The 16,519-nt window shown below is 41.3% G+C and overlaps 1 protein-coding gene across 3 annotated transcripts in view; it reads right to left on the bottom strand.

Moving 5' to 3' along the window:
• Window positions 1-16,519, bottom strand: part of tecpr2 (tectonin beta-propeller repeat containing 2) — a 107,336-nt gene that overhangs the window by 44,905 nt on the left and 45,912 nt on the right. For all 3 annotated transcript variants that reach the window (XM_038777249.1, XM_038777242.1, XM_038777233.1), the window contains exons 13-15: window positions 16,023-16,164; window positions 3,324-3,564; window positions 2,309-2,398 (exon numbers count right to left, since the gene is read on the bottom strand). In XM_038777249.1, coding sequence (XP_038633177.1) covers window positions 2,309-2,398; window positions 3,324-3,564; window positions 16,023-16,164 — 473 coding nt within the window. The remainder of the gene's footprint in view (window positions 1-2,308; window positions 2,399-3,323; window positions 3,565-16,022; window positions 16,165-16,519) is intronic.

Raw genomic sequence — 16,519 nt, 5'->3', positions numbered from 1 at the left:
AAAGAAAAGTTTCCTGCAGAGATCACGTGCAATTTTCCCCAGTATGGATCTATGCGACCTCTTCAACTTTAAGAGAATTGACCAACCATGCTGCCCTAGCCCCAACTCACAAGAGGACTCTGTACTTGCACCAGTATGGGATTTTCCCCCCATCTCTCACACAACTATCCTTTGGCCTGTTAGTGACATTGCTAAATAGAACCAAATTCAAGCTAGTTGTGGAAGTAATTTCCAAGGGAAATTGGAATGAATTAATTTCACAAGATCCTTAGCCTATAGTCCAATGGATCATTCATTTTTCAATGTGCTGCAATGGAACTCAGAGCCTAGCAGCTAATCCTATATTTCATCCAATTTGTTTCCTTTCCCATCTCTGCTTCAACCTTTAAATAGTGTGCTGACTTCCAAATTTCCAACTCTGATGAAGAATCTGCATCAAAAACAAAAATCCATCTTTTCTCCTCACAGATACTAACAGATCTGTACACCTCAAACATTTTCTGTTTTTAATGTCGCTTTCTATTTTTTTCCTTTTGATCTTTTTCTCTCAGAAACCACCCAGGGTATTGTACCAATTTCTGCATTGGAACACCTAGGGAAAGTCAATTCAAAACAAATGCAATGCTCTAGGATAGAGAATAAATCAAGAGATAATAAAAGCATGTAAAAAAGCAGTACTTCAATCATGGGTGACTTTAATCTTGGTGTTCGCTTTAATAATTCACCAACAGATTTTTCAAAGGAACCAAAGGGTGAACAAAATCAAATTGACAGATTTAACCACGAGGAAGAATTATTCCGGACAGTTTCCTCGAACAATAAGTTATGGATCCAGCCAGGGATCAGGCAATTTTCAATTTGGTAATATGTAATGAGGCATGTTTGATAAACAATCTCAGTAAAGAATCCTCTCCGAAGCAGGTAGAATTTAGCATACATTTTGAGGGTGAGAAACTTGGATCAGAAACAACTGTGCTACACTTAAGAGTAAGTATAAAGGAATGAGGGCAGAGTTGGCTGGGGTGGGCGGGAAAAGGGGTTTAGCAGGAAAGACAGTTGATCAGCAAAAGCAAATGTTTCTGAAAATAGTTCAAGACTCACAACAAAGATATATCCCAAGAGGAAGGATTCTAGGAAAGGGATAAATCAACCATGGTTAACCAAGAAAGTGAAGGATAGTATTAAACTGAAAGAAAAAACAGAATATTTCGATTCTGATGACTCTTTGTCAAAGCTGATAATCTCAGAGTAGGGATAAGACGGGCATTTTAAGGATGGCAACCTGTAATTAGTGTTGTGACACAGGGATCAGTTATGGGCCATAGTTATTGACAATATATATTAATGACTTGGATTAGGGAAGTGAATGCACTATTGCCAAGTTTGCAGACGACAAAATAAGTGGGATGGCAAGTGATAAGGATGACACAGAGGGACATAGACAGGTTAAGTGAGTGAGAAATACTTGGCTGATGGAAAATAATGTAGGAAAATGTGAAGTTATGCATTTTGGTAGGAAGAATAAAGGAGCTGAATATTATTTAAATGGACAAAGACTGCAAAACACCGCAGCATTGAGGAATTTGGGGGTCCTTGTGCATAAATTATAAAATGCTAGTGTACAAGTTCAGCGGGTAATTGGGAAGGCAAATGGAATGTTTGCCTTTATTTCAAAGGGAATGAAATATAAAAATAGGGAAGTCCTGTTAAAACTGTACAAGACACTAGATCAACAGCATCCGAAATACGGTGAACCGTTTTGGGCCCCTAATCCAAGGAAAGATACACCTGCATTGGAGCAGTCCAGAGAAGGTTCACTAGGTTAATCCCAGGTCTGGAGGGATTTTCTTATGAGGAGAGGTTGAGTCTGTACTCATTAGAGTTTAGGAGACTGAGGGGTGACCTTATTAAGTCACATAGGATTCCAGGGATCTTGACAGGGTAGATGCCGAGAGGATATTTCCTCTCGTGTGAAAGTCTAGGACCAGAGGGCATAATCACAGAGTAAGGGGTCGCTCATTTAAGAGGATAATAAATCTGTGGAATATGGAGTTGAGGATTATATCTGATCAGACATGATCTCATTGAGTGGCGGAGCAGACACGATGGGCCTACTTCTCCTACGTCTTATGGAATTCTGGAACCACAGAAGACTGCAGCAGACAGAAATAGGAAATCTAACACTGTCTTAAGTTCTTATGTCCACAGAACAAAACATAAACGAGTTTAGTCTGTGTGAAAGGTACAACATAAAAAGGGATATAACTGCATGACCTATTAGTGAAAGCTGCACATAGCAGCCACTAACCTTTTTTAGTAGGGGCCATAGAAGCCATGACAAAAGCCCATTTTGTAGCTGACACAGTTCCTCGAGGTACAACTGTCTTCCAATATGTAGCTATAAAAGTAAGTGAATGATATTTTAACAGTTTACTAATTCTGATTGCATTGGTAACTAACAAAAAATATCCTGCACGATTACATAACAAGTCCCTTAGGAACAATCACTGAACTATACCACATTCTTGAACACTTGTTCTGTAGTTGTGATATGTTATTAACACCCCCCATAAAATTAGATTTGAGGACATTTCCACTTTAGAGTTAATACATGGAGGTCAAATGTTTTAATTCAACTGGAGACTGCAATGAACAAAATCACTAAATAAACAGAACACTATAGTTAGAAAGATCAGTTTGTATATGCAATAAAATTGATGGGTTTTTCAAAACTCGATTGTGAAACAGTTGGGAAGTAAGCACCCATTTCATTTTAATGGTCATGTATGTATTAAAATATTTAAGACAGGGCCAAATTGCTGGTATCTCTGGTTGGCCTAACTCAGCACCAAGTGCTAACTAGTTAAATACTCCAAATAAATAGCAAAATTTTTTCTCAGGCATATTGTTCTGATAAAGCTTTGCAGAAGAATAAACAGTGTGTATTTACTCTTCAATGTACAAGACATATTGCACAAAAATGATTCCATTGCAAATTTTATGACAAAAAGCAGCGGATAAACTGACAGATCAGAAATTTGGCATAGAGTGACACCGCTGGTTACACAAAAATGTTGCACTCCTTCCAACAGCTTGCGTAAATGACCTTGGCAAAAGTCAAAGAACAAATAACTACTTATCCCCTTAGGCAGTAATCGTACATTGCATGTAGATTTGAGGGATTCACAAATTGAAAATAGATCAAAAACTAAAATACAAAAATATAAAATGACAAACAGAAATTAATTTTTTTCAAATTTCCTCGTGCACAATGGCAAACAGTTTGAATAAATTTCACTTATACTTCAAAAAGGCTGACCAACCTAATAGATTGCCCTTTGCCACGTGGAACTCATTTTTTCCTGATGTAATCCACACACCACTACTGTTGACACTGATGAGACTTGGCTGAGATGTTGGCTGTTGCGACCATAAGGCACCTCGCAGTTTGTCTGCTACTTTTTCTACCGGAGCCTGAGCAACTGTGGCTACACTATGTGTTGCATGGATTATTGTCTGGAAGATGTTGCACTGATCGAAGACCACATAATCCGTTATGCTCACCTATAAAACAAATTTTTTTTTTTTAAAAAGAAAACTAGCTACCACATAACTTTTTGAAAAGCATATTTTTGATACTTGGGTTCTTTTCCAGCAAAAAAAATTACAAAGTATCAAAAAGCATTCCTATGGTTCCCAAAGCACAAATTAAGATTGAAGTGAATTTCTACTCATCATGCACGAGGCAAAGAGTTTATCTAAATATGTTGTATAATGTAATAGGAGCCACCTTTAATTGCCTTTTTGAAAATCCCTGAACTTTAAGATTCAATGAAATTGCTGAATTGACAATGGGCAGCAACTGACCAACAAACCAACATTATTGCTTTTTCGAAACTGGATCAGAATACTGTTTAGCCTAATCCAGTCAAGTTATAAGAAAATAAAAACCGGTATCACCAGTTTCACATTTTGGCACAGGAGGGAATTAGGGAGTTCCAGAGTTTTGACCCAGCGACAGTGAAGAAACGGTGGTATATTTCCAAATCAAGATGGTGAGTGGCTTGGAGGGGGAACTTGCAGTGCACCAACAAATTGCTTAATTACCTGAGTACACCCATTTCAAGTGGGGAGCTGTTCAGTGGATATGAATGAGTGAATGTAAAATAATTTTAACAATGACATTAACATGCTACTTACTCTGGCTGCGTGAAGTGGGCAGGAGGTGGGTTGTCACTTGGGACACAAATCTCCCCAAGATACACTTCGCCTGTCGAAAGGCATTAACGGTCAGTATAGGACATGGCGTTAGGAAAAGTTCTACACTATGTTAAATCCTTGCCTCTATTTTTCTCCCAAGGAAAAGTAATGAGAATGTTTCATTGAAATTCAGATGAAATACATTTGAAACATAACATACATTTTTTAATGCATTATGTTGAGGGTAAGGGAGAGAATGCAAAAGGAGGTGAAACACACAACAGATCATGGTGTTAAGTCCAAAAGTTAATGCTCAGAGGCATGAAGTAAAGAGCAAGTGCAGATTTGATTTCTGCTCAAAGGCTGTTTATCTGAGCAGTGTGAAATTGAGGTTGTAGCATCTCCCTGGAGAAGTGGAGGAACTAATTACACTCGAGCAGTTTCTCGTGGAGTCACTGGCAGCAGTTTATGAGTGGGCTGCCCATTTACTCTCTTAGCTGCACAAATATCAACGTCAGTTAGACCAAAGGTAGGAAGTGACTTAATAACATTTTAACACAATTTTGGACTGTAATAACACACAGAAAGGATTTTAAGATATCAAAAAGGTATTGTGATGGAATCCCGAGTAATGGAGCAGGGAGAACTTGTACACAGTATGCACATTTAAGAGCCAGCTTCGGGTGCTGCTCTGTGAACCAGAGTCAGGTGGCTCAGCGTCACAATTAGCAAGTGAAGGAGCAGCCGGTCATCATGGTAACTGACATGCAGAAATGGAATATGAACTCTGTGTTCCTCGTCTGCACTAACAAGGCTGAATGAGGGAATCAGTGTATGGGCGTTGAAAGTGAGGGATGTCTCTGGAAGACAGCTGGCATTCTACTACTTTGGAACTTGGGTGGAGTCTGCAGCGGGTTGTTCGAGTTCCTCCTGGAGGACAGTATTGGGAAAATTCACAAGCCTTATCCTTGTGTGCTTCCATTTGTGCAAATGGACATGAAAACCTGGGATGAAAACAGAAATTGTTGGTTAAACTCAGCAGGTCTGGCAACATCTGTGGAGAGAGAAACAGTTAATATTTTGAGTCTAAATGACTCTTTTTCAGAACTTTAGAAATGTAAAGAATTATATCGTTGAAACATGGGTGGAGGATGTGGGGCAGAGCAGGTGGAGGATGTGGGGCAAATGAGAGGTTGACAAATTTGTCATGGACATTAGACATAGGAGAGTGTTAACGGTGCCATTAGGGGTTGAAGAGTACTAAAAGTGGTAAAAGGTAGATTGAGAGCAGAATGTGTTAATGGAAGCAAGTGACAGATGGGGTAGGGGTGGGGTTGCGTTGTGTCAGGCCAGGGAGCTGAAAAACAACCAACTACAAAAAAATGGCAGGGGTAGGAAGTCTTAAGATGGAGTGGGGAGTTTACTGTCTGAAGTTGTTGAACTCAATGTTGAGTCTAGAAGGCTGTAGTATACCCGCTTGTCACCCTCTCCTTTACCCCAACCTATCGCTCTTCTATTCTGCCCCGCTGCCTCTGCCCCCTTTCTAACTATATAATTTTTTACATTTCTACTTTTCTTCAGTGGCTGCCAGATCTGCTGAGTTCATCCAGCATTTCCTGCTTTTATGGCATCTGCAGTATTTTGCTTCTATGAAAACCTGGGATCCTGCCGGCCGACGTGATTGGGTTTTTCAGGGAGGTGGTGGCGGTGCAGCATCTGAAAAAACTGAAACTCGAAGTCCGGATCTAGGATAAGCATATATAAAAAGGTTTCTGCTGCTGTTTCTAAAGTCAGAGTCACACAGCACAGAAAGAGGCCCTTCGACCCATCGTGTCTGTGCCAGCCATAAAGTACCTATCTATTCTATTCCCATTTTCCAGCACTTGGTCCGTAGCCTTGTATGCTATGGTATTTCCAGTGTCCCTTAAATGTTGCCTCTACTACCCTTTCAGGCAGTGATTTGCCACCACCCTCTGGGTGAAAAGGGGTTTCCCTCTAAATCTCCTGCCCATTACCTTAAATCTATGCCCCCCCGGTTATTGACCCCGCTACTAAGGAGAACATTTTCTTCCTATCTACCCTATCTATATCCCTCATACTTCTGTACATCTCAACCTCAGTCAGGTCCCCTCTCAGCCTTCTCTGCTCCAAGGAGAACAACTCCAGCCTAACTGGAGCCCAACTTTCAGCCTAGCTGAAATGCTTTAGCCCAGGCAATACCCTGGTGAATTTCTTCTGCACCCTTTCTAGTGCAATTATGTCTTTCCTATAGCAATCATATCCTTCCTATAGCATGGTGACCAGAATCGTACACAGTATTCTAGCTGTGGCCTAACAAGAGTATTATACAGATTCATCTTAACCTCCCTGCTCTTATATTGTATGCCTTGGCTAATAAAGACACGTATCCCATATGTCTTCTTAACCACTTTATCTACCTGTCCCTCTGCCTTCAGGGATCTATGGACATGCATCCCAAAGGTCCCTCCAGTCCCCTGTACGTCCTAGCATCCTACTGTTCACTATGCATTCCCTTGCCTGGTTAGTCCTCCCAAAATGCACCACCTCACACTTTCAGGGTTAAATTCCATTTGCCACTGTTCTGCCCATCTGACCAGCCCATCTATAACATCCTGCAATCAGAGGTTTTCCTCCTTGTTTATTATCACACCTCCAAGTTTTGGGTCATCTGCAAACTTACTGATCATATCCCTACATTCCTGCCTAGCTCATTAATGTATACTACAAACAGCAAGGGACCCAGCACCAATCCCTTTTGTACCTCACTGAACACAGGCTTCAGTTACAACAACCTTCGACCAACACCCTCCCTCTACCCCCCTACCACTAATCCAATATGGATCCCAATTTGCTAAATTGCCCTGGGTCCCATTGGCTCTTACCTTCTTGATCAGTCTCCTAGCGGGACCTTGTCAAAAGTCTTACAAAATACTCTATAGACTACATCAACTGCATTACACCTAGATGTCTCCTTGAAAATTTCAATCAAATTTGTTAGACATGATATCCCCTTGACAAAACCGTGCCGACTATCCTTGATTAATCCTTGCATCTCCAAGCGAAAATTAATCTGTCCCTCAGAATATTTTTCAATAATTTCCCTACCACCGATGTTAGATTCACTGGCCTGTAATGACCCGTTTTTCCTGTTATGGGCCAGGGTTTAGAGAACCCCAAAGTGTATCATGGAGTTCACCTGACCCACAGCTTTTAATAGATTGCAGTATGGGGAGCACACGGCCCACTCTACAGGTGTGGTACAGCAGAAATGGAAAAGTACTTTTTAAAGCAAAACAATGTTTCTTCTATGTACTCAAGTTAACCTTTTTAAAACATAGTGAACATCTTAGCAACCATTAATTCAAATACAACCCCCGAAGGCTATAACTCTAAGTAATCCTTTAAGCTTTCCTTTTAACATCCATAAGACTTAAAAACACCTTTTTACAGAAAGACATCAGGCTTAACTTCACTACTGAGAACGGTTACCAAGTTGAAACCAGAAAATGGACACTCATAAGCTTGCAGAGATTCACACACATCCTCCTGTGATTGCAGCTTCTCCAAAACTAAAATGAAACCAAACCCACCCTGCAGCAAAAAGCCTAAAACAAAAGTAAAAAGCTAACAGACAGCCCAGCTCCACCCACTCTGACATCACTGCAGTAATAAACACCCATTTCTTAAATGTACTCTCACTACAGATATTTATATACACACCCATTTCTTAAAGGTACTCTCACATGACATTCCCTACTTCCCCTCTTGGATAATGGTACCTGATGTAGCTGTCCTCTGGCACCTTATCGATGGCCATAAAGGATTTGAAAGTTAATGTCAAAACCTCTGCAATCTCTTCTCTTGCCTCATATAGCAGCCTATGATGCATCTCATCTGGGCCTGGGGATTTATCCCTTTTTAATCCTGCTAAAACTGCTAATACTATCTCCCTCCCAATGCTAATCTGTTCAATCATATCGCATTCCTCCTCCCCATTTTCTATACCTAGACCGTCCTTGTCCATAGTGAACACTGATGCAAAATAGTTATGTAATACCTCACCCAAGTCGTTCAGCTCCACATACAAGTTGCCACTATAGCCCCTAATGGGCCCTACTCTTTCCATGGTTACCCTCTTGCTCTTATTATACTTATAAAATATTGTAGGATTTTCCTTTATTTTGCTCACTAGTGTTTTTTCATGCCTCCTCTTACTGTACTGATTTTCTTTTGGGTACTCCCCTGCACTTTCTATACTCCTTTAGGGCATTCACTGTTTTCAGCCCCCCTGTATCTGTCATAAACCTTCCTTCACCCCCCCCCCCCCCCATCCAAGTGATTAGCACTGTGATTTCACAGCGTCAGGGTCCCAGGTTCAATTCCCTGCTGGGTCACTGTGTGTGCGGAGTCTGCACGCTCTCCCCGTGCCTGCGTGGGTTTCCTCCGGGTGCTCCGGTTTCCTCTCACAGTCCAAAGACGTGCAGGTTAGGTGGATTGGCCATGATAAATTGCCCTTAGTGTCCCAAAAAATTAGGAGGGGTTACTGGGTTACGGGGATTGGGTGGAGGTGAGAACTTAAATGGGTTGGTGCAGACTCGATGGGCCAAATGGCCTCCTTCTGCACGGTATGGTCTATTCTATGTTCTAATCCTGTATTTCCTTTTACTTTAAAATAATTGAATGACCAGAATTAGCCATGCAGTACACAAGGTAATTACTGATGGTTCAGATAAAGGTGATTCTAATGAATCCACATAACCAAGATCGACAGGAGCAGAGCTGAGAAGGTTCTGGAGAAGTGCATCACTTTGTTGAAGATGGTAGCGGTGCAACCTAGGTTAAGTGCAAAATGCTGTTGGATGAGAATTGCTGGTTAAATCCTTGAGGAAAGAGCTGAACTTTTCCCAAGGAAGATCAGAGGCCTGAAGGGCACTGTGGCAGAAATAGGTGCCATAAATGCTAAGTGGGGTACTGACGAATCTGAATCTTTGCTGTCTCGATTTCATGTATAATTGATACTGATCATGATTTACCTGCTGTTTCATGTATGTTGATTTTGGTTTGTTTGTTGAAGTAAAAACAATAAAAAGGTGAATTGTTATCAATTTTTTCTCCACTGGAATAGTTTGGTAAATTTGGTTCTTGTAGTTTGTTGATCTTCATGTGGAGCATAACAGACGTCAAAAGAGCATAATTTTCTTCAAATAAATATTTTCTTATTTAAACACTGGCACAATAATATGAAAATGAAATGAAATGAAATGAAAATCGCTTATTGTCACGAGTAGGCTTCAATGAAGTTACTGTGAAAAGCCCCTAGTCGCCACATTCCGGCGCCTGTCCGGGGAGGCTGGTATGGGAATCGAACCGTGCTGCTGGCCTGCTTGGTCTGCTTTAAAAGCCAGCGATTTAGCCTGGTGAGCTAAACCCTTCAAATTCATTATAACTTATTGCATAGTAAAGCATTCCGCTATACTTGGTCAAGGAATGCAAAAAAGTGTTTAGCAATACTATGGAAAGCTAATCCACTTTCTAATATCATTATTTTTTCCACAAGCGCAAAAGATAATAGTTTTTAAAATGGAGATACAGATTGGGGATCCCTTATCTGAAATCCATAAAAGTCCGAAATCTGCACTTTTTTCAAGCGCCGATGTGACGCCACGAGTGGAAAGTCCCACAAGGCACCTAGGCGAAGCGCAGTTCCCAATGCGCACCGCGCATGCGCAGTATATTCCGAATCAGCCCCATGAATTTTGGATAAGGGATTTTCAACCTGTCCAACTGTATTCCCTCAAAATTATTTGGTTTTGCGTCTTTAGGTGTTGGCATGATAACAGTTTCAACAGGCAATTGTAAGCCGATAATATTTTTGGAAAAAATATTATTTGACTTATTAGCACCAGAGACATTAACTGCAATTTATGATTAAAACTCATTCTGCAACTACACTAGAGATGTGCAATTATCGTTTGTTCTGTGCTTTTAAAATAATAATTCTTCAGACATCACTTTTATTTAGTTTACTTGAAGGAGAAATGCCATAATGCTTTGCTCATGTACACTCTCAGGTTCAGCTTGGCAAATGCAAGTTTTTTTGGAGCATTGTACCATTGGGCTTTTAAATTGAGCAAAAGAAAGAGGAAACTATGAAGTGACTTAAATTGTAATTTCTGATGAGGTAGATTTTCCCTGTGACTCATGTTGCAGCTTTGTGGTTACCTGATGTTGCCAAAAAAAAAGAGAAACTAGCCGCTCATTTTAATCCCACTTTCCAGCACTTGGTCCTTAGCCTTCCAGGTTACAATAATGCAGATGCATAATCAAGTATCTTTTAAATGAGTCGAGTGTCTCAGTCTCAACAGGCAGGGAATACCAGATGCCCACCACCCTCTGGGTGAAAAAGCTTTTCCTCATGTCCCCTCCAATTCCACTACCAATCTCCTTAAATCTCTGCACCCTGCTAATTGATTCCTCACCTGGGAGAAACAATTCTTTCCTATCTAGGCCCCAAGTAATTTTGTACACCTCAATTAGGTCACTCCTTAGCCTCCTCTGTTCTATGGAAAACAACCCTAGCCTATCCAATCTCTCCTGATAGCTGCAATTTGCAAACCCTGGCAACATTCTTGAAAAATCTCCTCTGCATTCTCTCCAGAGCAATTGAGTCCTTCCTGTAATGTGGCGACCAGAACTGTACACAAAATTCCAGCTGTGGCCTAACCAGCGTTTTATATAGTTCCATCATTGCATCCCTGCTTTTGTAGATAGAGGCAAGCATTCCATATGCTTTCTTGACCACCTTGTCCACCTGTCCTGCCACCAACAAGGACGTGTGAACATGTACTCATACTCAAAGAGCCCTTATTTCCTCAATCCCCCTTATTATTTTCCAATTTATTGAGTATTCCTTTGTTTGCCCACCCCAAATGCAATTAGCGTACACTTTTTCGGATTGGATTGCTTTTGCCACTTCTCCACCCACTTAACCAAACTATTGCTATCATTCTGAAATCAAGTTATCCGCTTCACTGTCAATCACGCAGCCAAATTTTGTGTCATCTGCAAATTTCCCAATCATATCTCCCACATTCAAGTCTAAGGGCGGGATTTTCTGGCCGTTCTCACTGGTAGGATCTTACCGTCCCGCCAACGGTGCACTCGCGCCACCGGTTTCGTGACGAGGGGTGCATTCAACAGGAAATCCCGTTGACAGCGGCAAGACCAGAAGATCCTGCCGCTGGTCATTGGCAATCCCCCCCCTTCACTGCAGAACACACCACAGAGGGGGAGGAAAGTCCCACCCTAAATTATCTATATATAAGACAAACAGCAAGGGCCCAAAACTAAACCTTGTGAAGACAAATGGAAACAGTTCTGCATTTGCAAAACATCCATCGACCATTACCCTTAGTTTCCTGTCACTGAAGCAATTTTGGATCCAACCTGCCACCTTCCCATGTATCCGATGAAATCTACTTTTTGGATTGTCTACCATGTGGGACCTTGTTAAATGCCTTACTCAAAAACAGTAAGTTAATTTTCATAACTGCAAACCCACTCAAAACAATGGTGATTATTATTTTGCTGGAAAGCCACCATTTTGCACGGCGGCCACTTAGCACTCATGGCCAAACAGTGAGAGGTTTTATAAATAAGATATTTTTTAAGGAGATAAATCACTTAAATGATTAAACACTGGTGGCTAAATAACAGACAGGGCATAATTGTTGAAGCTTCATACTCAAACTCATGACATATCCCAAATAGAAGCAAGCTGATCCCACCAAGAGAAGATTGGCCTGGTAGAAATGGAACTTGGTCAAGTACCATTCTTCGAATTTGCATGAAAAGGTGATTCTAAAAGAAAATGAACTGCGCTGCTTCCAGAAGTGCTTATCGATGTCGAAATCAGACTGTAAATATAGCCATCTCGAGTACTAAGGCGTTATTGAAAATCTTGGTTATTGCTTAAATATCTGGTCTTGGAGTTCAGCTGGAATTAGAAGCATTACATCCACACAGTCATTTCTTTAGGGACAGGCTTGTTTGGCTCTGCAAAGTCATAGACTTAGATTTTACAATTATGGTGAAGTTGATGGTGAAACTACCTGTGCTCGCTGTCATTATGATGGCAACACTGACAGCAACTCTGGACATCCACAAAAGCAGTTAAATCCCAAAGAGGTTATTGTTTCAAGATTCACTGGATTTATTTAGAAAGCACTTGAATTAGAACATAGAACAGTACAGCACAGAACAGGCCCTTCGGCCCTCGATGTTGTGCCGAGCAATGATCACCCTACTTAAACCCACGTAACCCGTATACCCGTAACCCAACAATCCCCCCATTAAACTTACACTACGGGCAATTTAGCATGGCCAATCCACCTAACCCGCACATCTTTGGACTGTGGGAGGAAACCGGAGCACCCGGAGGAAACCCACGCACACACAGGGAGGACGTGCAGACTCCACACAGACAGTGACCCAGCCGGGAATCGAACCTGGGACCCTGGAGCTGTGAAGCATTGATGCTAACCACCATGCTACCGTGAGGCCCCAATTGATGAGAATTTCCCCCTTTTACATTCTACATTCTAATCTTGCTGCAAAAGTCAAACGTTGTTGAATGAAGAATTCAATGTACTGCTTCATAATTATTGAACAATCCCTGAACCATGAAAAATTAATTTAATATTTTACAAGTTTCTCTATTATAAAAATTCCACAGGTTTTAATAAAATTATTTTTGTAAAGTTTATCAGATTCTACCATACCTCAAATATTTTGTAGAACTATAGGATCCCTACAATGGAGAAGGAGGCCATTTGGCCCATTGAGTCTGCACCGACCCTCCGAGAGAGCACTATACCTAGCCCCACTCCACCACAAATCCGTAACCTCACCTAACCTTTAAACACTAAGGGGCAATTTAGCATGGCCAATCCATCTATCCTGTACATCTTTGGACTAAGGTAGGAAACTGGAGCACCCGGAGGAAACCACACAGACACGGGGAGAATGTGCAAACTCCACAGAGACAGTCGCCCAAGGTTGGAATCGAACCCCGGTCCCTGGTGCTGTGAGAGAGCAGTGCTAACCACTGTGCCACCATGCCAACCATTGTCTAAACTTTATTTCAGGCCCATTAAAATGTAAAAAGTAAAGGATAAACAGTGCACGTCACTTCCTGTATGTGAATACTGCAATGTGACAGGTTGCTTAGCCTGCTTGCTGGACGACGTTGGGAGTCAGAATCAAATTAACATTGGCAGGATGGACAAAAAGGGCTCCTCTTGCCTGTTGCATTGAGATTGGTGAAATCTATGCTAAAGAGATAGCTATATCTTAGCGGGCAGTTTTCTTTGAGGACAGCATAGTCACTTTGCTGCTGACTGCAAAGTCTTGCCGAAGAAACACAAGGTTCAGGCATTCGATTCATTCAGCCTACCTACCATGCATTCCATTGGTGCACTTTAACACAGCCGTAAGTGCTTACACTGCATACCCAATGATCAATAGACAGTATAATGATGGAGTTGCGAGAACGGGTTTTTCAAAAATAGTTTTGGGGAATATTGTGTTATTCTGTGAAGAAATCTGTGGGTGGGTGTGTAAATGTAATCAAAAGGGCGGCACGGTAGCACAGTGGTCAGCACTGTTGCTTCACAGTGCCAGGGATCCGGGTTCAATTTCCAGGTTCGATTCCCGGCTTGGGTCACTGTCTGTGGGGAGTCTGCACGTTCTCTCCGTCTGCATGGATTGGTCACACTAAATTACCCCGTAGAGTCCAAAACCTAGGTGGGTTGCTGGGTCTCGGGGATAGGGTGGAGGTGTGGGCTTAGATAGGATGCTCTTTTAGGGGCTGGTGTAGACTCGATGGGCCAAATGGCCTCCTTCTGCACCATAAATTCTATGATTCTAAGCTGGGAAACGGTTGATAGAGACAGCTTGTCTGGAAGAGTTAAGACATGAAAAGGAGTGAAAGTACAAAATAAATTTCTAATGAAACTAATTCAAATTTTTAAAAAGTAAATAGGCTAAGTTTAGATATATATTTGCTTCGGGAGATAAATGGGAACCTGCTTTTTCAGCTGTTAGATTTCAGTGGGGAGTAAGGAAATTCAACAACTTAAACAAGAGAAGGATATTACATTTATGGGGGCGATTCGGTCATTTGGCTGGACAGCTGGCTCATGATGCGGAGTGACACCAACAGCGTGGGTTCAATTCCCGTACAGGCTGAGGTTATTCATGAAGGCCCTGACTTCTCAACCTTGCCCTTGTTGGAGGTGTGGTGACCTGCGGGTTCAATCGCCACCAGTCAGCTCTCAAAGGGAGTCTATGGTCTTATGGGACAATGCAGACTCTCATTTCATTATATTTCATTGACCCCCAAAAGCAGAGACAAAATAGACACAAGCAAGAGCTTTATATTTTGGAAAAGTTGTGTTTGGAGACATTTAATAGTCAATGAAAGGGAAAGAAGAGATGTTGAGTTGACTCGGTGTTGACTGGATGGGGAAAGCCCCTAGGAATAGCTCTGGGTTGGGAGAAGGGCGCCACAGTGGTTAGCACTGCTGCCTCACAGAGCAATGGACCCGGGTTCGATTCCAACTTCAGGTGACTGTGTGGAGTTTGCACAATCTTTCCATGTCTGTGTGGGTGGTGCTCAGTCCAAAGATGTGCAGGCTAGGTGGATTGGCTATGCTAAATTGGCCCTAAGTGTCCAAAGGTTATGTGGGGTTACAGGAATAGGGTGGTTGATTGGGCTTGTGTCGGGAGGTCTTTCAAATGGTCGGTGCAGACTCAATGGACCGAATGGCCTCCTTCTGCATTGTACAGAATCTATGATAAGGTGCAGGTTGAATCAGCCACCCAGTCAAGCTACAAAAAATGTCTTGTTCCGAAGTCTTTTATTTATGCAGCACACTGGAAGTGTGTTGGGGGGTTGTGCGGGTATGCCTTTATTAAAACTTCAGCAGCTTTGTCTTGGGTATTACTGGATTTTTATAATTAAATATCCCTGTAAGGTATTTAGTTGTGGGTCTGACCAAGTAGGGAATCTTTTGGGGTGAATTGTTTATAAGACAAAGTTTAACCATGGAACATAATCTTGAGTGGTTAAGTTTTCTTTCTTTCTTGTTAATAATCCTTTCTGCTTATAATTTTAAAAATCTCAAGAAAGTGTTACTGAACTTCTTACCACTGAGATTAGTAAATTTTCTTCTCGTTTTCTAAATACAAAAAAAAAGTATGTCAAGTTTCCCTCTGGCATATCGTATGCCCATGCAATTAACATCTGCTGAGGTCATACCAAGAGATCAATCAGTTTTCCAGTAGGTGCAAATGCATGATAACTACGTGAGGTCCGCACAGCAAGTGCTTCACTTCATTAACTTTCATATTCACCAACTCTGCAGAAAGTCTTTTCTAAAATATAATGTTGAATAAAGAATTATCTGATTCACTAACATTCAAAATGCCATAAGAGTCAGTAGACCTTAAGGGTGTCAGTAGAACATTAAATAGGGAATCCTATTTAAGATGGTCGCAAGTATTTCTCAGTGGTTAAAATTATCCCCATTCACTGTCTCATGGACAACACAGATGGCCAACTTAAAAGCCATTTAAAATGTTATTTAACGTGTTTATAATAAATTACTCCATAGCATATACTATAGTATTTAGAAAACCGCTAGGCACAACCTGTAGAACAACATTTTGTTTTTAAGATGTGCGCGCCACTCTTGAATGTCTGATTTATATCAGTTCAACGTATCTGACAAAGTTCTCACCTGCCACCAGTGGTCATCTTCACCTTGAGGTTTTTTTGACGAGATACCAGTGCGGAACCAGAGGTTACCATGTGTGTCTAAAGCCCAGACAGTCTGCTGGTCTCCCAAAGCTATACACACTGACTCCAGCATCTGCCTTTCGCTGTAAATTGGAGAAAATTACTATTTTAATTTTAAAAATTTGAATTATGTCACAGCAGAACTGATGTCAACCTATAAACTGCATTTGTGAAAAAAAGTACAATAATAGGGTATGCAAATAAATCTTTGATCATCAGTTCAAGGGAATGACACGAGCAACCTATTTTAAATGCAAACTCCTCACTGCTCTGTATACATTTTAGATGCCCAAGAAGATCCCAGACCAGACCCCAATAGTGGCTAGGATACTGGACCAACAGCCCAATATTTCAGTTTATTTTAAGATTGTGCGGAAAGAACAATTTGCTCCAGGATTGGAAAAAAAAAATAGGGCATTGGCATTTCTAAAACAAAAA

Source organism: Scyliorhinus canicula, chromosome 2 (genome assembly GCF_902713615.1).
Source record: "Scyliorhinus canicula chromosome 2, sScyCan1.1, whole genome shotgun sequence".
NCBI classification, from domain to species: Eukaryota; Metazoa; Chordata; class Chondrichthyes; order Carcharhiniformes; family Scyliorhinidae; genus Scyliorhinus; species Scyliorhinus canicula.
Note: the sequence above shows the minus strand (reverse complement) of the source record. Positions and strands in the feature narration are given on the sequence as shown.